The 21,954-nt window shown below is 33.2% G+C and overlaps 1 protein-coding gene across 5 annotated transcripts in view; it reads left to right on the forward strand.

Annotated features, from left to right (window-relative positions):
* Positions 1–17,773, forward strand: part of KPNA5 (karyopherin subunit alpha 5) — a 53,672-nt gene extending 35,899 nt beyond the window's left edge. For 2 of the 5 annotated variants that reach the window (XM_005551659.5, XM_015448586.4), the window contains exons 10-15: positions 4,126–4,289; positions 6,298–6,376; positions 7,906–8,031; positions 8,699–8,826; positions 11,770–11,948; positions 14,309–16,905. In XM_005551659.5, coding sequence (XP_005551716.3) covers positions 4,126–4,289; positions 6,298–6,376; positions 7,906–8,031; positions 8,699–8,826; positions 11,770–11,948; positions 14,309–14,496 — 864 coding nt within the window. In that variant the 3' untranslated portion in view covers positions 14,497–16,905. Of the gene's footprint in view, positions 1–4,125; positions 4,290–6,297; positions 6,377–7,905; positions 8,032–8,698; positions 8,827–11,769; positions 11,949–14,308 lie in introns of all 5 variants that reach the window. The other 3 variants (XM_074036929.1, XM_074036930.1, XM_005551660.5) reach the window with 2 other exon arrangements.
* The last annotated feature ends 4,181 nt before the right edge of the window (positions 17,774–21,954 follow it).

Here is a 21,954-nt window from a genome sequence, read left to right on the forward strand (position 1 = left end):
GAAAGTTATACTCTGCCATTTTGTCTCTTAATGCACATGCCTGAGAAGTTGCATCTCCCTGGTGCCTGCATTCAGTTAACACTTTAGTGCAACAGGTGAGGATCATCAGGAAATGGCCTCTTCCTGGCACCGGCTGCCAAATTTATCACTTTTAAAGATGCAATGTGATAATTGCCAAACCATCACCTGACATTCCTAGTGGGTGGGGGAGCAGTCCTCTCATGCCCCGCTTAAGTCTGTCTACCTACTGTAACAACTGCTGTCAGCCCATGAGTGTACCTGACCTTCTTCGTTTTTACTCTATTTTCTTCAAATCACCTTTTAACATAATATATGTGTTTTTCTGTTTATGTATTTTAATTTTATTATTTATTTATTTATTTTTTTTTGAGATGGAGTCTCGCTCTGTCGTCCAGGCTGGAGTGCAGTGGCTCTATCTTGGCTCACTGTAACTTCCGCCTCCCAGGTTCAAGCTGTTCTCCTGCCTCAGCCTTGAGAGTAGCTGGGATTACAGGCGCACGCTACCTCGCCCAGCTAATTTTTGTATTTTTAGTAGAGACGGGGTTTCACCATGTTGGTCAGGCTGGTCTCGAACTCCTGACCTCAGGCAATCTGCCTGCCTTAGCCTCCCAAAGTGCTGGCATTATAAGTGTGAGCCACCACGCCTGGCCCTTATATATGTATTTTAATTTTTAAAAATCTTCCACTAAAATGTGAACTCCTAAGGGAAACTTTGTTGTTTACTTATGTATTCCAAACTTATGAAATAATATCACATTTTGGGGCTTAAGGCTTGTTTGTTAAGTACATTTTCTGTAATTTTATATGAGAGATTTGTTTTTTAATCATTCACTTTTTTTGAAATTTTCTTTTTTTTCTTCCTTTTTTTTTGAGATGGAGTTTCGCTCTGTCACCCATGCTAGAATGCAGTGGTGCAATCTCAGCTCACTGCAACCTCTGCCTCCCGGGTTCAAGCGATTCTCCTGCCTCAGCCTCCCAAGTAGCTGGGATTACAGACACCTGCCACCACGCCTGGCTAATTTTTATATTTTTAGTAGAGACAGAGTTTCACCATGTTGGATCTGCGCATCTCAGCCTCCCAAAGTGCTGGGATTTACAGGCGTGAGCCACCACGCCAGGCTGGAAATTTTCATTTCTACAATCATATTTTATCTTTTCAATAATTAGTTTTCTTACTCTCTGGTTGCTCATCTTTAGGTAGAATTCTATTCTTTTATGGACTCAGCAAATTGTCATATCTAAGGATTTATAGTGTTTTTTGTTTGTTTGTTTTTTGGTGTCTCTGTTTCTTTGTGCTTTTTTTGTTTTGTTTGTGGTTTGTCTTAATCACTTTAATGTTGGAGGCTATCTTCATTTATCTGGTGATCTTTGAACAAATTTCGGAAGAAACTAAAAAGCTGATTGGAAGATGAGTGTATAAATGGACTTCATTGTAGGATAATTGGGCAGCAAAACCATATTTTTTTGAGGAACACTAAATTTCAGTCTCTCTTCAGAGACCATTCATTTTTTTCAGAGACAGAGTTTCCATTCTCTTGCTGGAAGATGGTAGATTGGGTTGAGGTATAGAGTAGGTAACATACCTGGCTACTAAATATCCTGCAGCTGGGCACTGTGTCTCATGCTGTAATCTCAGCACTTTGGGAGGCTGAGGTGAGAGGATCGTTTGAGCCCAGGGGTTCGAGGCCAGCCTGGGCAACATTGTAAGAACCTGTCTCTACAGAAAATAAAAAAATTTAGCCGAGTGTGGTAGCACATGCCTGTCCTCCCAGCTACTCAGGAGGCTGAGATGGAAGGATTGCTTGAGCCTGGGAGGTTGAGACAACATTGAGCTGTGATCATGCCATTGTACCTCCAGCTTGGGCAACAGAGCAAGACCCTGTCTCAAAAATAAAAAATACAAATAATAAACATCTGGGAACTGAGTATTGGAAGAGAGCTAGAGGTTTTCAGTAGTCAGTATGCAGACTTACACTTATCTCCTACTTTCTAGTCTAGTGCTTCATTTCAACCTCCACTGTGCTTTATATCCTGAAGTTCAGTTTCTGTGATTCACATTTTGTTGTCCAGTTTCTCCTTCAAATAAACTTCCAGTCTTTGGTAGCATTGAGAATGCTAGTCACTTACCTTTGTAGTAGGGACCCAAAGTCTAACCTGCTGCTTATCGGATTTTTAATCTCTTCCTCTATTTTAGCACCGTTTCCCCTCCTGTCTGTGATACCTGATGCCTCTGATTTCTAAGCATTTGGAGATGATGGTGGGGAGATAAATTAGCTTTCTTCTTACTGGTAGTTCCCTCTCCTGGCATTAAGGTTCCACTTTTCTCTCCTGAGTCGGTTACTGTTTCTTTATTCACTTTTGTCTTTATATATTGTGGACAGGATTATTAATGTCTACTGGCTTTTTCAGAGTTAGAATTTGTATTTCTGTTTCTTTTCTTTTTTCCTGAGAAGATACTGGGGCAGAAATGTTTTTACTTTGCTCACTTAATACTGGAAATATGTATTAGTTCATTGTTTTTTAACTCAGTGAAAAGACATATGTCAGCTATATTAATTTTTTTTAACATACTTTATATTTGCTTTAAAAACCTGATATTTGGCTGGGCATGGTGGCTCATGCCCTGTTATCCCAGCACTTTGGGAGGTTGAGGTGGGCAGATTGTTTTGAGCACAGGAGTTCTAGACCAGCCTAGGCAACATGGTGAAACCCTGTCTGTACAAAAATTAGCTGCGTATGGTGGCTCACGCCTATAATCCCAGCTACTCAGGAGGCTGAGGCTAGAGGATTGCTTGAGCCCAGGAAGTGGAGGTTGTACTCCAGCTTAGGCAACAGAGTAAGACCTTGTCTGAAAAACAAAACAAAACAAAAAAAGAAAAACAAACCCTGATTTCTCTGTTCAAGGAAGAGGAGGTTGGCAAGGGTGGAAGCTTGATCGTTGGAGAAGGATCCAGTTGTGCTGATTTTATTTGCCTACTAACAGATGGACATACCTATTTTGTAAGCTAACTGATTTGTGTACATGAGTCCTAGGGTCATCTTTAGAGGACAGGCCCAGCAGAGACAGTAACTCCTTTCAGAAGACGATAGTTTATATACTGATAATCTTGAAAATCATCTTTAGAGGACAGGCCCAGCAGAGATGGTAACTGCTTTCAGAAGAGAATGGTTTATATACTGATAATCTTTAAAACAGGGTTAAAGGGAAAAGTCATCTAAAATATTAGAACATTTAAGAAAAATGTCATCACTTTTTATTTGTGGGGTATATAACATATAACATAGTTCTTTTTTTTTTTTTTTTTTTTTTTAGTAGAGATGGGGTTTGTCCATGTTGGTCAGGCTGGTCTTGAACTCCTGACCTCAGGTTATCTACCCGCCTCGGCCTCCCAAAGTGCTAAGATTACAGGCGTGAGCCACCGTGCCCAGCTTAACATAGTTCTTAACTGAGGAGAAAGACTAAGGGATATGTTAGGTTGCTTATTTAAAAAAAAAAAACAACTTTAAGGAACATAGCATCAATAGTGATCATGGGAGTTAAAAAAAAAGCCAACATTTGAGTGCCTACTCTATGTCAGGCACTGTTCTTAGGTGCTACATGCATTCTTATCAGTGTAATAGTTTATTAATAATGACTTCCACTTGAATACCCTTCACAAATATATTTATTTTTGTACTTTCTGTACCTTAGTTCCTCAAATGATTAGTAGATTTATTTCCAGATAAGTACATGTAATGAGTCAAGTGAGGCTTATTAAAGTTAGATTATATTCTGTGATCCTCATAGCAAACACTTAAGTAGAACTTTTGAACTTCTCAGTTTTGGTGTGCTTTTTTTGTGGGAGTGTGTATGATTTAGACACAGACAAGAGATCCCAAATATTTTACTATTTTTTAAAACAAATTTTACTACATATCTTATTCAATATAAGATTAACAGTAGTCATAATTAGCTTCATATTCATATATCTGATTATAATTTTAAAACAATATAAATTTTTATAACATTAAATTTTTGTTTTAAAATTAATTTCTATATTTTTCTGAGGAAACTTGGCTTTAAATAGAGAAAAAAATTTAGATATGCTTTTTCTTCCCTTACAGGTTTCACCTTGCTTAAATGTCCTGTCACGACTGTTGTTTAGCAGTGACCCAGATGTGTTAGCAGACGTGTGTTGGGCCCTTTCTTATCTCTCTGATGGACCCAATGATAAAATTCAAGCAGTCATTGATTCTGGAGTCTGTCGAAGATTGGTGGAACTTTTGATGTAACTATAAATAATTTATGCTTAATAATTGTATGATTGGGATTTAAAATGAGCAATTCAAGTAATAGCTTTGTAAATATCTCAAGAGTCACTGTCTTCAGGGAAAATTAAAAAGCTACTGACCCTACACTTAACAGACACAATCCTAGAAAGTTGACCCTAAAATTTGGAACTTATGTCTTGTAGTTGGGACTAATTATTTTGTAAATGAATTTCCTTAGTTTAATGTGATCTCTTTATGAGTTAGAGAAACTTAATAAGTGTTTATGGAATGCCTGTTACCTGCTAAGGTGTTGTGTGAGACATTGTTAATGAAGTATAGAACATAGTTTCTCCTCTCACAGAACAAATAATCTAGTTTATTTTTCGTTATAGTAATTAATTTGAGTAAAAGTCCATGTAGTGAAAGCCATTTAGTATTTCACCTCTATTAAAGATAACATGTTTCTCTTTGCTGGGCTGTTATAGCTATTTTCCTTAAAAAGAACAGCTTTTCTATACAAAGAAGTTAAAAACATTTAAGAAAACTTGTTTTAAAAAGATGTTGTAACTTCATAACTTCATCTTCTTACCTTCTTTAAAAAATGTATTATCTTCCTTCCTTTCTTCTTTTGTCAAGAAGCCGTTGTAGGGCCAAACAAGGTAGATGGCACAAAGCGAGGTCTGATAAGGAGTTGGGGTCCCAGCATGAGGACAGCATCAGAGGAGGGTGGGCATGCAGGTTCAGCAGGGGGGATCAGGGCCTAAACTTGATAATGACACCCACTGGGGTGAGCAGATAAGCAGACTGGAGCAGGGCTTGGAGCCAGCACATCGTGGGATACCAGTCTAGCTGAGGTAGAAGATTGGCTGGTATAGGGAGGTTAGAAAAATAGAAGCTATTTCTTGTTATCAGAGAATAGAGATAAAAATATGGAAGAGGAGAAAGCCTGAATAATTTAATGATTTTAGATTAGAACTAAAAATATCAGTGTGAACTCATGGCTCTTAACATAGCTAGATATAGAAGTAAATATATATGTGTGTAAGTGTGTGTATGCATCCTCTTGAAGGGCCTGGGAGCAGTAACACTTCTACATTAATAAGCTAAGGAAACTGAAGTTCAGATTGAAGTTTCTAAACACTACTCTCCATTAAAAGGAACCATGATTCTTGGAGAAATGACTGGTTTCAGGGGTGGGACTGAGAAAATGTAAGATGAATGCAGGAAGTAATGAGTGCTCAAATAATGGACAGATGTCAAAAGGACACAGAAGCCTATTTGAAGGAGTTCTCACTATCCAAACCTGGGACAATTTGTGCTTTGAAATAAATTATATTAATGTACATTTTATTGAATAAAATACGAAACCCATAAGTCCACATTAAAGCATGTAGTTGGAATGATAGTATTAGAAATACATCACTGGTAATAATACTAATAATTACCAATACTTCAGAATAAGCATCAAGAGATGCTAAAACTTAGTGGTAAAAGTAGGTTAAGGAGTGGAATTTTGCATTATCTCAAAGTATTTTGTTGCAAAATATTAATTATATTAATTATAAACGGGAAAACGATAATGGTAAAGTGGAAAAGTCTGGCAGACATCATCGTAATTAGTGACCAGAATTCAGTACCAATATAATGGGAAAAAAAAGACTGGGATATAATGAAAAGATTATAGCACTTATGATATCCCCCAGCCAAAGTATATAACCTGGGTCTTAATCATGAAAAACATTGGATAAACCCGATTAACGGGCTTCTGATCTTCAAACATGGCAAAATCATGAAAATCAAGGGAAGACTGAGAAACCATTCTGGAGAGACTGGAGAGACATGAACACTGGCTGTAGGGAGTGATCCTGGATTAGATCCTTTGTTATAAAGGTTATCAGAATAATTAGTAAAACTTCAATGGGATCTTTGGCTGAACACCCTGCAGGAGTTTGTAGTATTTTTGTAACTTTTGTGTAAATTTTAAATTCTTACTAGTATTTAGGTTCATGTTTTTATTATTTTTAGGCACAATGATTATAAAGTTGTATCACCTGCATTGAGGGCAGTTGGTAATATTGTGACTGGTGATGATATTCAAACACAGGTGAGTTCAAACTTGAGTATCGTAAGTTGTTAACATAAGGGACTTAAACAAATTTATGTTTCATACAACTTGATTACATATTAATTAAGATTTTAACATCACCATAATTGTGTGTGTGTCTGTGTCTGTATCTTGGAGGATGGTGAGATGTCAAAGAAGATATGCTGTCAAGATCGACTCCAGCCAGATTTGGGTTACAATCTTATTATTTATTTATTTATTTAGTCAGTTAGTTAGTTAGAGACAAGATATTGCTCTTTCCCCTAGGCTGGGGTGCAGTGGTGTGATCATGACTCACTGCAGCCTTTGCCTCCCTGGCTTAAGCAGTCCTCCCAGCTCAAGCAGTCCTCCCGCCTCAGCCTTCCAAGTAGTTGGGACCACAGGTGTGCACCACCACACCTGGCTAATTTTTTTATTTTTTTAGGGACAGGGTCTTGCTATGTTTGCCTTTGCCTTTGCCTCCCTGGCTTAAGCAGTCCTCCCAGCTCAAGCAGTCCTCCCGCCTCAGCCTTCCAAGTAGTTGGGACCACAGGTGTGCACCACCACACCTGGCTAATTTTTTTATTTTTTTAGGGACAGGGTCTTGCTATGTTGCCCAGGTTGGTCTCAAATTCCTGAGCTCAAGCGATCCTCCTGCTTTGGCCTCTCAAAGTATGACTTACAGGCATGAGTCGCTATGCCCAGCACAATCTTTCTTGAAGATAGAGAAACTTAAATTATTTAACACGTTGGATTCTCCTTTGTTTACTGCTTTACAGTATATTTTTTATTCTAACTTACATATTTTCTTTCAGTTTTATCCTTTTAAAGGCCTATTTGGATACTAATCAAAGTTATTAAACAGTTGCTCTTTAGTAATTGACAGTTATTCATTTAATATAGCTCTTTAAATGAAAATGCCATTCTAGACATATACTGTAATTTTCCGTTGGATTTCTGGTGCACTGCTCCATACTTCTTCACCAGATGAATTTAATGTAAATCATTGGAGTATTTTGAATATAGGAACATAATTAATCTTGCAATGGAATAAAGAATGTAAAGGGACAATGCAGAATATACTTGTTTACGGAAGACGAGTAAGATAGTAAAAATTTTTATGAAGCCAATTGATTCTACATGCTAATGTTTTTAATTATTGTAGAATTAAATTTTTTTCAGACTGTATGATATATATATATTTTTCAACAATTCATTTGGGAAAACTAGAGGTTGGATCCTGACCTCAAGTCACCAAATCTTTTTTCAGTTTTATTAGTTGAACTCTTAGAACATTTGTAAATATGAAGGATACACCTCTGATTTTCATTTTAATGGGCTGAGAACAGGACACTTCCTTATAGTGGCATGAGACTAGGTTTATCAATCGCAGAAGTGTAGAAGACAGCAAATTTTCCTTTGAAAGGAATTTCTCCTTTCTTAATTTCATTTTCTAGAATGTTTTTTGTACATCTAAATAATTCATTAGTAGCTTTTCACATAGGTTATTTACTATAAAACTTTTTGTTTCCATTTCTAACTTGTTTTAGGTAATTTTGAATTGTTCTGCATTACCCTGTCTCTTACATTTATTGAGTAGCCCAAAGGAGTCAATTAGAAAAGAAGCCTGCTGGACTGTTTCTAACATCACTGCTGGAAATAGAGCTCAGATTCAGGTAACTACCCTCCAGATCTGAGAGTAGAACAGCAAGGTCTAAGAAACCAGTTTAGACAAAAGTTAACACTTTTTAAATGTTTTTTATTGAGTTACTAAAAAAGATTCCTTTTTAAAAAGATACCGAAAAAGTATTTTAAAGAACATGGCCTTTCCTCCTCTAAAATAATAACATTTACTTGTAGTATTCTAGTGAAATATAGCAAGAGTGTGTGTGTGTGTGTGTGTGTGTGTGTGTGTGTGTGTGTGTGTATGTATTTAGCACAGTGCCTGACACATAATGGTTTGTCTTTAGAAATATATATATTTTTTGCATTAGTTTTAAATAAGTTATGCAATAATCTTCCTCTCAAAGCTTTTAATGATTTATTAGGGTCCTATCAAGCTTTTTGTGTCAGTGATTACTTATCCATTTTGATCAGTCACATGCCTTGTGCTTTATCATCTCTAAAATTTATATTTTCTTATTCTCCAGTCTTTAAAAAGCCAATTTCCTATGTAAAAAGAAAAATATTTGAAAGTTTGCTGATAGAATAGAAATTAAAAATTCTTGGAAAAGTATTTCCAAAAACCTTGACATTTTGAAGCCATTGAGTTTCAATATTTTTTTTACTGGTAATATTTTAGAAACAGTGTTTGTACTGATTATATATTTTTCCCCCTCTCAGGCTGTTATAGATGCAAATATTTTTCCTGTTTTGATTGAGATTCTTCAGAAAGCAGAGTTTCGTACCAGAAAAGAAGCAGCTTGGGCTATAACTAATGCGACATCAGGAGGTACTCCAGAGCAAATAAGGTATGATATACACTTTTTAATTGTTTTTTAAATGTAAATGAGACAAAAGTTGAAATAAAACGTATTTTTTATTTACTGATGCAACTAAAGTATTATTTCTAAGTCAGTTTGATAATATGAAATGACGGCATGTATTATATCAGTTACTCATTCACAATGGTTTTTTTGTTTTTTTCATTTAAAATATAACATCATTCTCCTTGATAGGCTGCTTATGAAAAATCAGAGATTAAAAATCCAAATGGGAACGGTCTGTGTTAATTTGTAGAGTACACTGTCATGGGCATTAAATATTTTTTAATCACAAAAATATAGCTTTATTATATAGAAATGGCTAACAAATTTGAATATCCTCTTTAAATAAAAAGTGAAATAGACACTGTTTATATGGTGACGTTCTGCTCCTCATTGACTGTTAGCCTTGCCTATGGATAGTATCTTACTTTTATTTTTCTATACTAGTTACCTTTTTTAAATATTAGCTTTTTGAGTCTAAGCTTTTTAAATTTATTTATTCTGCTGACAATATAAATAATAGGTGCATGGGCTTTTAAGTCAGCCTGATTTCAAATCCTGCTCCTTCAGTAAAAGTTGTGTGGTCTTGATAAAGTCATTTAACCCCTCTAATCTAGTTTCTTCATTTTAAAAAATGAGTTCCAGTAACAAATAGTAATGGTAGTATAGTCAGCCTTCCATATACTTGGGTTTTGCATCTGTGGATTCAACCACCTGCAGGTCAAAAATATTAAAAAAGAAAAAAACAGTGAAAAATGCCAATACAACAATACAAAATAATACAAATTTAAAAACATAATACAACAGTTAGTAACATAGCAATTACATTGTTTTAGGTATTATAAGTAATCTAAAGATGATTTCAAATACATGGAAAGATATGCATAGGTTGTATGCAAATACTATGCCATTTTATATAAAGGAATTGAGCATCTGTGGATTTTGGTATTGAGAGGAAGGGTGTCCTGGAACCAATCTCCGATGAAACTGAGGGACTGTATCTTGATAGTTAAGTGAAATTTATGTCTTTGAAGTGTCAGCACAGTTCCTAAACATATTATTAATAACTAATAGATAATAACTAAGAATAGCTACTATTATTATTATTTGTAATCATCATAATTTTTATTGTGAGTATTGATTCCTGAATCTCTTTTTATCATGTACTTTCACTCTTTTTTATCTGACATAGCAAAGTTTCACTTACACCTCTATTAAAAGCTTTACTTCTACAGAATCGTCTTGTTTGGAGGATCCCTCCATGAAACTAGACTTCTTAGAAAATATTTTCTAATGCATATTTGATTTATTTTTCAATTTATAAAACAAGTCAAATTACAATGCTATTTTATAAATCACATGATTTTGAAATCTACCTATTGTTAAATTGTCTTTTATTGCCTTCATTTGTAGTATTATCTTGTTCTCTCAAATTTATATTGGTGTATATTGGTAACATCTGTCTCTGCCTTTTGTTTTCTATTCTCTTTGCTTTAATCAGTATTTCCACTTTGTGTCATGGATACAAGCAGTAATAAATCAAGACCCTTCCTTTGTTCTATTTTGTATTTTTTAAATGCTGATGTTATTTTTATTTTATTAGGGCTGCAAGTTTGTTCACTTGCAAATAGTTGTATTTTTTCAATTAATTTTTGTGGTTATATCTACTCTGTATATTATTCCTTTAATTTATTAGTATGGATCAAGTACCCAAATTGAGATAATTATTTTTCTAACCACTTTAATCATTTCAGTAAGTCTGCATATATGGGAAAAGACCTCTTGATCTCAGATTAAGTTCTGCATCCATACCACTAGTTGAGTGCCTACTATTGCCATTTATTGCGCTAAGTCATTTCAGTTATTGAGCACCAGCAATGTATCAGCTACTTTCATGTATTTTATCTCCTTTAATCTCTTAACTGTGAGGCAGTTATTCATTCAACAGATATTTTTGATCAATTACAGTACAGTATAGGGCAAATGAGTGCTCCAGTGAAGGTATATACATTTTTTTTTAAAGAGGGACAGAAACTTTTATTAAATGTCTATTGTGTTCCTACAACAACTCTCTGAAGTTGGTACTATTATTATTCCCATTTTTAAGATGGGGAAACTGAGACACAGAGTAATTGTTCAAGGTCACAAAACTAATAAGGAGTGGAATTGGGACTTGAAGGCACACAGCCTGGCTTCATAGTATGTTTTTAACCTTTGTACTTAATACGGATTTTTTGCCAAGTGAACAAATCAGTTACTTAATTTACATTATAGAGTACAAAAAAGCAGCCAATAACTAGAAAAGGACACGCATTCAGAAATTAATGGAATTTTTTGGTGAATATTATTTATGAAAATTATTCACAAGAGAGCCTGTTTTGTTCGTAGAGGCCTTCTGCGCTTCTGAAACACAGCATATGTTTTAGAATATTAGCTGTGATTGTTTTTATGGGAAATTTTCTCAAGTTTAATTTAGATGTCTTTTCTTTCTTTCCATTTCTGTCTACCCCCTTATGACCTCTGTGTGTGTGTGTGTGTGTGTGTGTGTGTGTGTGTGTGTGTGTGGGCTTGCCTTTTAAAAAAAAACACAGAAACCTTTCGAACGTACGTTTAGTGCTCAGATGAGCACCATGAAAAACAGGCCCAAGTACCAGTTTGTGTGTGTATTTTATAGTCTTTGCAAGACCATTTATTGCTAAGTATGTTAAATTAGAGAATAGTTGAGTAAAGAAAATTTTAAGTTTCCTATGTGAGAATTTAAATATGTGTAATGTTTACATTTGTGTAGGAATACTTTTTCTTAATTGCTTATATAACATTTCACTATGAAAAATATTTTTGCGTTATTGTTACAAACAGTAACATTTTTGTACTTAGGTCTTTTTAAATCTTTTTTTCCCATTTCTTCTCTTTTAAATTAATCTGAAGGTATTTGGTAGCCTTAGGCTGCATTAAACCACTTTGTGATCTTTTGACTGTTATGGACTCCAAAATAGTCCAAGTGGCTTTAAATGGACTTGAAAATATTTTACGTCTTGGAGAACAAGAATCTAAGCAGAATGGAATCGGCGTTAATCCATACTGTGCTCTCATTGAAGAAGCATATGGTAAGCAATCAGTTAAAAATTTGCAATTATAGTCAGTTCTTAACTATCTGTCATAGATACTTTCCCCTTCTAGTTCCCTACATTTTTTTTGTTGTAAAAGCAGTATATATTTTTTTAAGTTTTAAAATGTCACCCATAATTTTATTACCCTAACAATTTATTTTTATTATTTACCTTTTTTTACGTTGTCTTTATGCACAAATACTTTACATTGACTTAATTGTATTGTATGTATAGTTTTATGTTCTACTTTTTAACATTTGGAGAAATTTTAAATTTCTACATACTTTTTATTATAATGGCCACATAATGTTATATATATACTATATATAAATATGTAATTTTTTTTTTTTTTTTTGAGACACAGTTTTACTCTGTCTCCCAGGCCAGAGTGCAGTGGTGTGATATTGGCTCACTGAAACCTCCGCCTCCCAGGTTCAAGCAATTCATGTGCCTCAGCCTCCTGAGTAGCTGGGATTACAGGTGCATGCCACCATGCCCGGCTGATTTTTGTATTTTTAGTAGAGATGGGGTTTCTCCATGTTGGCTAGACTGGTCTCGAGCTCCTGGCCTCAAGTGATCTGCCCACCTCAACCTCCCAAAGTGCTGGGATTACAGATATGAGCCACCGTGTCTGGCCATAATGTTATATATTGAGTGAAGTTTTAGCCATTTGAATGGAAATTTAACCACAACCTGTTGTTGACCATTAGTTTGTTCCCAGTTTATCACTTTATGTATACCAAAATAAGCATCCTTCTGTGTATAAATTTATTTCTTTTATGGAATTAATATCCAGGGATAAATTTTCAGGAATTCAGTTGCTGAGTCTTAGGCACTGACTTCTTTTTAAGCTTTTGATATGTCTTCTCATTTTGCTTTCCAAAGGCCTGTTGCTGACAGAGTTACTGGCATTGTATGAATCTATTCTACAACCTCATACTTTTTTTTTTTTTGCGGACTTAGCAGATGTAAAATAGTACACCAAGTTGCTTTTATGTACATTTTTTTGGTTTACTTACTATAGATAGTAGTATATATTTTTCATGAGTTAGTCTATTTCCTCATCCAAATTGCATATTTATTATACTTTGGTTATCTATTTGACTTTTTTTTTGGTAAAAATTTGAATTTTATTTTATAGTAGTTTATTTTGATACGGCTTTTTCCTAGGTCTGTTTTTTTTTCAGATCGTCCATTGAGTACATTCTTTTATTTTAATAAAACATCCCATGTTCATTTATGTTTAACGTAAATAACTCAGTCTAATTTTCTATTCTTTCAAAGTTTACAAAGTCATTGCCTCCACAGAGATTTGATGAAAATTAATTTTTTTATTTGCCAAGTTTTAAAAATTAGATTCTTAAAACTTTTAATCATATGGAATTTATTTTAGATAAGGCATGAATCTAAATTGATTTTCTTTTATTTGCATTAAATATTCACTTTTCTGTATTAAGTCTGCTTACATTGTATGGCTGATTCAGACTTTTACTTTTGATTCTTAAAGCCCATGATATCACTTTGTTTTTCTTTCAAATTATATAACATCACTGGATAAGACATTACATGAATACAAGATTTAGTCATTGATTTAAGAGTATTGTCTTACTACAGTCATTATTTTGACCCCAAGTTAGACTAGGGTTTGAGCTATTCTGTGATCGTATATAGATATGACTTCTTTGCTGCTTTTTTATTCTGTGATAATCTGATTGAAGTGGTTTGTCTGTAATTAAATGAAATATGTTTTCAGCACTACCCAGACTTATGTGTGGAGCTTTTTCTGATAAGCAGTAAAATCTATTGCTATAGATTCTCGTCATCCTTTCAAAATGAGGCCTTTCAGTTTCAATTGTAGATTGTAATTCTGTTAAATCATACAGCAGCTGTATGTTTTTTATTGTATGGGTTTGCAAATTTTACACATTTATTTCATACTGATATTCTCTGGCTCAGCATGTTTTAGTTTCTTCATTTAATTTGTTTTGTTGCTTTCCCTTTTTGCGCTATGTTAGTTGCTCTAGAAAGGACCTGTGGAGTTACTTTATCTAAAACTGCCATTTTACAGTTGAGAAACAGAAGAACTGAACTTACCTGGCCAAGATCACACACCTAGCAGGGTGGTGTCTGTGATCTTACTCCCAGGCCTATGGTCCTTCTTCATATCACACTGCCACATACTCTCATTCTTGAAGTATAAACCATAAGTGATGGCTATCAATATGTGCAACCATTAGATTAAAATAGCAGTCCCATTGCCAGTGAGGTGATAGATGATGTTCATTTATTATTTTGATTTAAACATATATTGAAATTGTAGTAACAATTTGTTTTTATATATATGCTTTGTATAATAGGTCTGGATAAAATTGAGTTTTTGCAAAGCCATGAAAATCAGGAAATTTACCAGAAGGCATTTGATCTGATTGAACATTACTTTGGTGTAGAAGAAGATGACCCCAGCATTGTACCTCAGGTGGATGAAAACCAACAACAGTTTATATTTCAGCAGCAGGAAGCACCAATGGATGGATTTCAACTTTAACATACTGGAGGAAGAAAAATTTATGGCTAAAAAAGGTAGCTTCAGGTAACTCCTCTTTGTTGCCAGCGTCAGTAAGAATGTTTCTTTTTTTACATAGAACAGAAAAGAGAATTTGGTGCACTTTTAGAAAGCAAAATGAAACAAAAATTTCCATTCAAATGCAATCTTTCATTGTAGTTTGTTGTTGTTTTAGTTTTGTTGTTGTTGTGCCTGTATTTATATCTTCTATTGTTTGGATTTTTGTATCTATTTGTGAATAATTGAATATGCAATTATTTAGTAATTTAAGCTTGAAAAGGAGAACTTTGGTGAAGTATTACTTAGTGATTCTGAATTTTTTCAAGCATTCTTGGAAACTGCACATTAGCAGTAAACCTATTGATAATTGCATTTTGGCAGTAAGTCTTACATACCCAATCTCTACTAAATCTACCTCTATCTTGAAGCAGAAATAAAAACAAAAAAGCTTCAGAAGCATGAAATAATGCAAATGCTAAATTAGAATGTGAAAGTATTTATTACCTTAAATTATATATATCACTGTGCTGTAGGTTATACTTTGCAAAAAATTGCAACAGAATACCTATAAAATTTATTTATAAAACAGAAGAAATACTGTACTGATAATCCATTCAAATGTGGCAATTGTGAAGAGAGAAGCTGTTCTTCATGTTGAACACATAAAAAGATTACAAAACATTTAAATATTTCTGTTTTTAACATATAAGTGCTACGTATATTAGTATATTTTGTATTTCAACCAAATATGCTACCATTTTTGAAACAGTGTTTGTTTTTCACTCATTGTTTTAAAGATCATCATGAAAGAGATGTCATCATGAATCTAAAGTAGTGCTACGTATCTAAAATAATAACTAATTATTTCTCTGATTTTTCAGAGCAGTAATTGAAAAGTTTCATTTTCTATATAATAGTAAGTTTAGGTACTTGAATGACAAAATTATCCTGAAGAAATAACCTTATTATGTGTTAAATTTTATTAAATACGTTTAACATTTGGATGCTAAATGATGATGATAATGAAAATTGCTAAAGATTCTTTAATATGGTTCAAATCTATGATAGACTTTTTTCTCTTAGTAATACTCGGAGGGTCATATTGCTGCTTGTTATAAATCATAGATTACATTCATGTCAGATTGGTCAATATGTATGTTTTATGATTTAACAGCAAAAACCTCTTCAAACTGAAAATTTAAAAGAAAGGTTTCAATAGAAAAATTATATATATATTTATTTATACATATATATGTGTGTTCGTTACTCTCACAGTTCAACTACTGTTGAACTCAATCTTTTACTTTATAGTTATACATAGGCTATTTACGTGTCCAATTATATACCTAGAACACTTACTTAAAACTTAGTTTACAACTCTTTTTAAGATGAGAACTAAGGCAATTTTGATATGATTCATGGTCTATTCTTTAAAGAAAGATTTCATTTATGATAGTATTTGTAATGTTTCTGCTGGAAATCAGAGGCACGTTCCAAGAGGAAAATGTATATAGGAGTACTTTTAAAGAATATATCACTTTGTAAATTACATATCATGAAACTAAGCTTTTGACAAGACACTTAAAACCTACAGGTGTAAAATACAGGTTTAAATGGTGTTCGTAATGCTGAGTGCATCTGCCAGCCCTTTTTTATTATTAAGTAGAAGATTGTATCTGTGCCCCTTTTTTCATAGTGGAAAGTATATAGTTGAGTATAAAATGATTTCCTTTTGCATTATCTGTATTAAAAAAACAGGGTAGTTACATTAAAGCCTACCAAATTGATGGTGAATTTATCAGATGAACATTTTTGTGGTGCAGATGGTTCTAAGTATCAGGTGACAGGGTATTCTACTCTTTCTAGTCAATTAAAATTGATAATGCAGCATGATTCATAAACTGACCAGCTGTGCCTCCTTTTATTTTGAGCACCCTGTAGTCACTATAATAAATTTCTAAGCCAAATTTTTCAAACAAAATAGTTCTTATAGAAGGAAAAATAATATATATGTGTGTGTTCATGCATGCACACAGAATGACCTATGAAAGGGAACTTAAATTTTGCCGGTAAAACAAACATATCTCTACAGACTATGATTATACTTTATAAGCATTTAAATACAGTTATATTTATTTCCTTGAATATATTACTTGGGTAATTAATTTTATATTTGATTGCAAAGAGCACTATATAGCAGTTGGGACCAGCTCTTGACTTGGCTTGACTTGGCTTATTGATGAGTTTATTGGATCAAGACTAACAAATACTTTGTTATTAAAATTCTACAAAAATATAGCTACTCTTTTCAAGTATAACATTTAAAATATTTCATCAGGCAGAGCCCTGACCAGGAAAAAAGAAAGAAAGAAAGAAAGAAAAAAAATAAAATGCTCCAAAATGTATTTTCGTTAGTCTTCACTGGCCCTTGTGGGGGGAAAAAATACTTTTTTAACTTGTTTTTCTAAGATTTGTTATGTTTATATCCAAGATAAACTATGCCAAAAAAAGTGTTATAAAGAGGAATACATGTAGTATTAATGCAAATATCAAGAAAATACTTGAAAGAGTCCTTTTCATTTATTTAATTAAATTTGGTGTTTTATTTTTGTCTGAATCTGAATTTCTCCTATTTAATCTATGCAATTATGCTTGTTTTATATTTATAAGCACTTGACTGACTGGTGTGGTCTTTTTACTATGTTTTATTTCAAAACGTTGTTTTAAGTGATAGTGTTCTTAAATTTTAGTGTCATTTGTTCAACTTACTGGTAACACCAGAACAAGAAAGCAAAAAAGTAATACATTCTGCTGGCACGGAACTGACATATCATTTGGTAACTGTAAAACCTATTTGCAATTAAAGGTTGATTTATTGGATAAAGGACTAAAAGAAGCATATATTACCTTTGCCTTTATATTTTTTTCTTCTTTTAAGACGGAGCATTATGGAAAAATAAATATAAAAAAGTCTTAGCGAATTTTTGTTGCGGTTCTCAATTCAGCAATCTACTGGCTGCTTGTGAAACTGTGAAATCAAACTGTTCTTAACCTTTATTCATTACATGGTTTTATGAAATGTGACATTTTAGGAGCCAATATAATAGAGCTCTAAAAGGATAGTGTATCTTTAAATTCTGACTGGGGAGTAAGAAGAGAAGATATTCTTACCCTACTAAATAAACCAACTTTTGAGCAGTATGCAATATTATGAAATGTTACACTATATTAACAAATAATAAAATATTTTAAAATTGCATTTATATAAATGTGTCCATTTCATTTTTTCTTAAGATTGTTGTTTCCTAACAGAACAAAGACAGATGCTATTATTGGTTAAAAATCCATTTACTTTCTAAAACCAACAAAGGAGAAAAAATAGAATTATAAAAAATAGCTCATCCAAAACTAGACAGAAAAAGAGAAAAAGCAAATGAAGATGGAACAAATAGCAAGATAGATCAAACCCAGTTATATCAGTAATCACAGTAATTACTAATGATTTAAACATGCCAATTAAAGTGCAGAGGTTATCAGTTTTAATAAAAAAGTAAGGCCGTATTTTACCTCTAAGAAAACATTTTCAAGAAGCAAATTGGTGAAAAGTGAAAGGATGGAAAAAAGATACCATGCTATCACAAATCAAAAGCAAGTTGGAGTGGCCATATTAATATCAAAGTACATTTCAGAGCAAGGAATATTTATTGCTGGAGATAAAGAGTGTCATTTGATAAAGGGATCAATTCATGATAGTCAAAATGTAGAAACAAATGTTCATCAGCCAATGGATAAATAAAATGTTATATTCATAAAATGGGATATTACTCAGTAGTAAAATGAAATACGGATATATAGTACAACATGGGTGAACATTGAAAACGTTAGGCTAAGTGAAAGAAACCAGATTCCATTTATATGAAATGTTCAGAATAGACAAATCTATAGAAACAGACATAAATTAGTGTCTAGGACTGGGGAAAGTTGGAAATGGGAGGTGACTGGGTACAAAGTTTCTTCTTTGGGCAATAACAATATGATTTTCTAATAAATTCATAGAGATATGCTGCCATCACCATAAGCAAAAGTTCACTTTTTCACTGGCACTAGCCGTATTTCAAGTGCTCAGTAGGGAGTGCAGGGCTACAGTATGTTTTTTAAATTACATGCCAGTAACACAAAGTTTTAAACGCATATTTTACACCCCAAAGCAACCAATTCTTGTTCTTGGAGTTAGCTGAGCTTCCTAGGATCCATGGATTTATGTTTTTATCAAATTTGGAAACACAGCAATTATTTAAACATTTTTTCAATTCCAATTCTACTTAGTCTGCCTGAAATACTCACACAGCTTATTAATGCTTTGCTTATTTTTGGTTATTTTTCATTTTGTGTAGTTTTCATTGCTTCGTCTTGAAGTTCACTAGTCTTCTGTTGTGTCTGGTCTCTTAATTCCATTAGTGTATTTTTTATATCAGACATTGTATATTTTATCTTTAAAAATTCAATTTGGATCTGTTTTATATCTTCCAGTTTTTATCATACTCACGCTTTCCTCTGCTGGCTTGAACACAGCAAGTATAATAATAATAGCCATTTGAATGGCCTTGCTACTAATTCTGTCATTTCTTGGTCTGTTTCTGTTTATTGATTTTTTTATTATGGGTAGTATTTTTCATTTGCATGCATTTACATGTTTGGATATTGAATTTCCCATATTTGTTCTTCTTAACACAAGTTACTAGGGGAAAAAATGTGAACATTCAAAGGATTGCTTTTAAACTTTGTAAGGCAGGCACAGAACAACATTTATTTTACTGCTGAGTCAGTACCATTCCGAGTACTTTATTACCCTATGAATTACAAGGGATTTTCACTTTGGCTAGTGGAACTTAAACTGTTCCTGATCATTGTGGGCTCCAAAAATTTTTTCCCCTTGTGCTTTCAGGTGGTTCTTTAGAAGGCCTTGGGTAGTAGTCACATGTGGTCAACAATACTCAGCTGAAGACTCAAGGGGAATCCTCTGCAGATAATCTGGAGCAATCTGTAGTTTTGTCACGTTTGGTACTCTACCTTGTGAACTCTAGTTTTGTCCTCCGTGGCTTCCTAACTCTTTCTCCCCAACTTAGAGACTTCGTAGCTATACCTGGATTTCCCTTCCTTGCCCGGCAATTGTGAAACTCTAGGCAGTAAGAGACAGAGCAGTCATAGGGCTCAGCTAATTTGCTTCCTCTGTTTCGCAGATCATGGTTCCTCATTATCTGATGTCTAATGTCTGGAAACTATTGTTTCTTGTTTTTGTCCTGGTCCCTATTACTCTAGTTTGGCTTAAAGCAGAAGTTAGCATAGCAATCCATGTTCTTTTTTAAAATCTCTGTTTAATGTGCGCTTTTATCATTTTTCTTATTGTTTTCTTTGTGCCTTTTTGTCTCAATAACTCTTGCTGAATTCAGTTATAGTGATTATAGTCTTTACTTATTTCCTTAGTTTTTGCTCTTAATTTTACAATTTCCAATCTTTTATTCTCTTTGGATTTATTCTTAAGTCTTTCCCTAATTTCTTAAAGTTGTTAAATGTTTAATTTGAGAAGGCTAAAAATTTACCTTGAAGTACCATTTCAGCTGCATTCCACAAATTATTCAGCTCTAAGTATTTTAAAGTTTATGATTTATTCATGACCTATGAATCATTTAGAAATGTGCTTTTAAATTTCAGACCTTAAAAATATTATGCCACTAACTTCTAAGTTGTGATGTGACTACATGAGTTTGAAATTCATTGATACTTGCTTTATGATCTGGTATGTGTTGGTTTTAGTGAAATGGCCCATGTGTGCAAGAAAAGAATGTGTTCTGTTAATTGATTCATGTCTTTTACATACCATTCTGTTTAATTCATCAGTTTTTAATTCGCCAGTTTGTAAGAGAAGTGTGTTAAAATCTCCCAAGATGATTGGTCAATTTTGAATTTTCCGTATAGTTTTGATAATTTTTAATGTTTTATATATTTTTTACATTATTTTGTGCATAGAAATTAAGAATTATGTCTTTTTTTTAAGGTTCAGATGAGAATTTGTACATTTATGTGCTAAAAGAACAGAACAATAGTTGACATTTTCAGAGTACTTGACAAGTGAATTTTAACAAAATAGTTGAAACTTAATTGAAAATGTTTTCCCTTTGGTCTTTGTGGTGGAAATGACAGACTTTTTCATTGAAGGATGAGGACACAGCAGCCATATTATGCGAAGATGAAAAATATCATGATCATATTGAAAGGTCAACCATGGGCTTCCCTGGTGAAGTCTTCTGAACCAATGCACCAGAGAATGCCTACCATCCAAAAAAGCAGTCAGTCGATGGAAAAGAAGATTATTAAACCTTTGTTCTGGGATTTACTGTTAAAAAACAAACAAAAAACAACAAAAAAGATGAGATAGGAAACAGTGAAGGAAATGATTTAACTGAAGGGAAACAAGATTTTTGTTTTTAAAGCATTGTTCTTAATCTCCATGACTGTCCTTCAGTCACCATTCCAGAATAAAAGAATCTACTTTGTGTATTAATGTTTTATGCCTTTTATGAAACAGTCAAGTCTTTTATTTTCCCCCTTCTTGAACCGCAGGAGTAACTATCTTTTCACCCAATACAAGTGCTGGTCATCAATACACAAAAAACTTGTGTTTATCATGCAAACCACTAGCACCAATAAATTTTATTTGTTGCAATTTAATGTCAAATAACATTACTGGGTAAATAATTTTTTATATACACATACTAAAACACAAATGCAGATTTATGGATCAAATGACAGTTATTCTTTTTCCTGTGCATATGGCAATTCATTAACGTTGCCTCAGAAAGATAATAGAATACACGTGTGTATAGAATATACATTCATACATACATAAACACATGTGATATATATAGTTTTTAACAAATACACTGGCCATTACCCATTCCACTTGAAAAGATATGTGTGAACTACCTCATGAAATGTAAGCAGGAGTTTCAAGAACCACAAGTTTCTATCGATAATAGACATCTAAAACGTCTATGGAGAAAGTTTTTTTTAAATAAACATATTTAACCCAAAGTATAAGTCATTTTTGGAAATCCCTCTACCAGATAACACAATTCTCCTTCATTTGATACTGATTTCTGTTGTACTAACCACAGGATATTTTTTATATACTCCTAACAGAATAAGACACACAAAAATAGACTTAAATATTGGTGTGTTTTAAAACTATCACATCTTTGAAAGCACTACTTGAACTTACCTACTTTATTTTATGTCTCACTGTGCTCTAAGAGTTTTGATGTATCACATGAAGAGAAGACACCAATTTAAAAAGTTCAACAAATAGGAAAATCCTATCAGTATAAAAATTTAAAATATTGACTTTCTAACTCAGTAATTTGTCACAGCTTACTGTATTTA

Source organism: Macaca fascicularis, chromosome 4 (assembly GCF_037993035.2).
Source record: "Macaca fascicularis isolate 582-1 chromosome 4, T2T-MFA8v1.1".
NCBI lineage: Eukaryota > Metazoa > Chordata > Mammalia > Primates > Cercopithecidae > Macaca > Macaca fascicularis.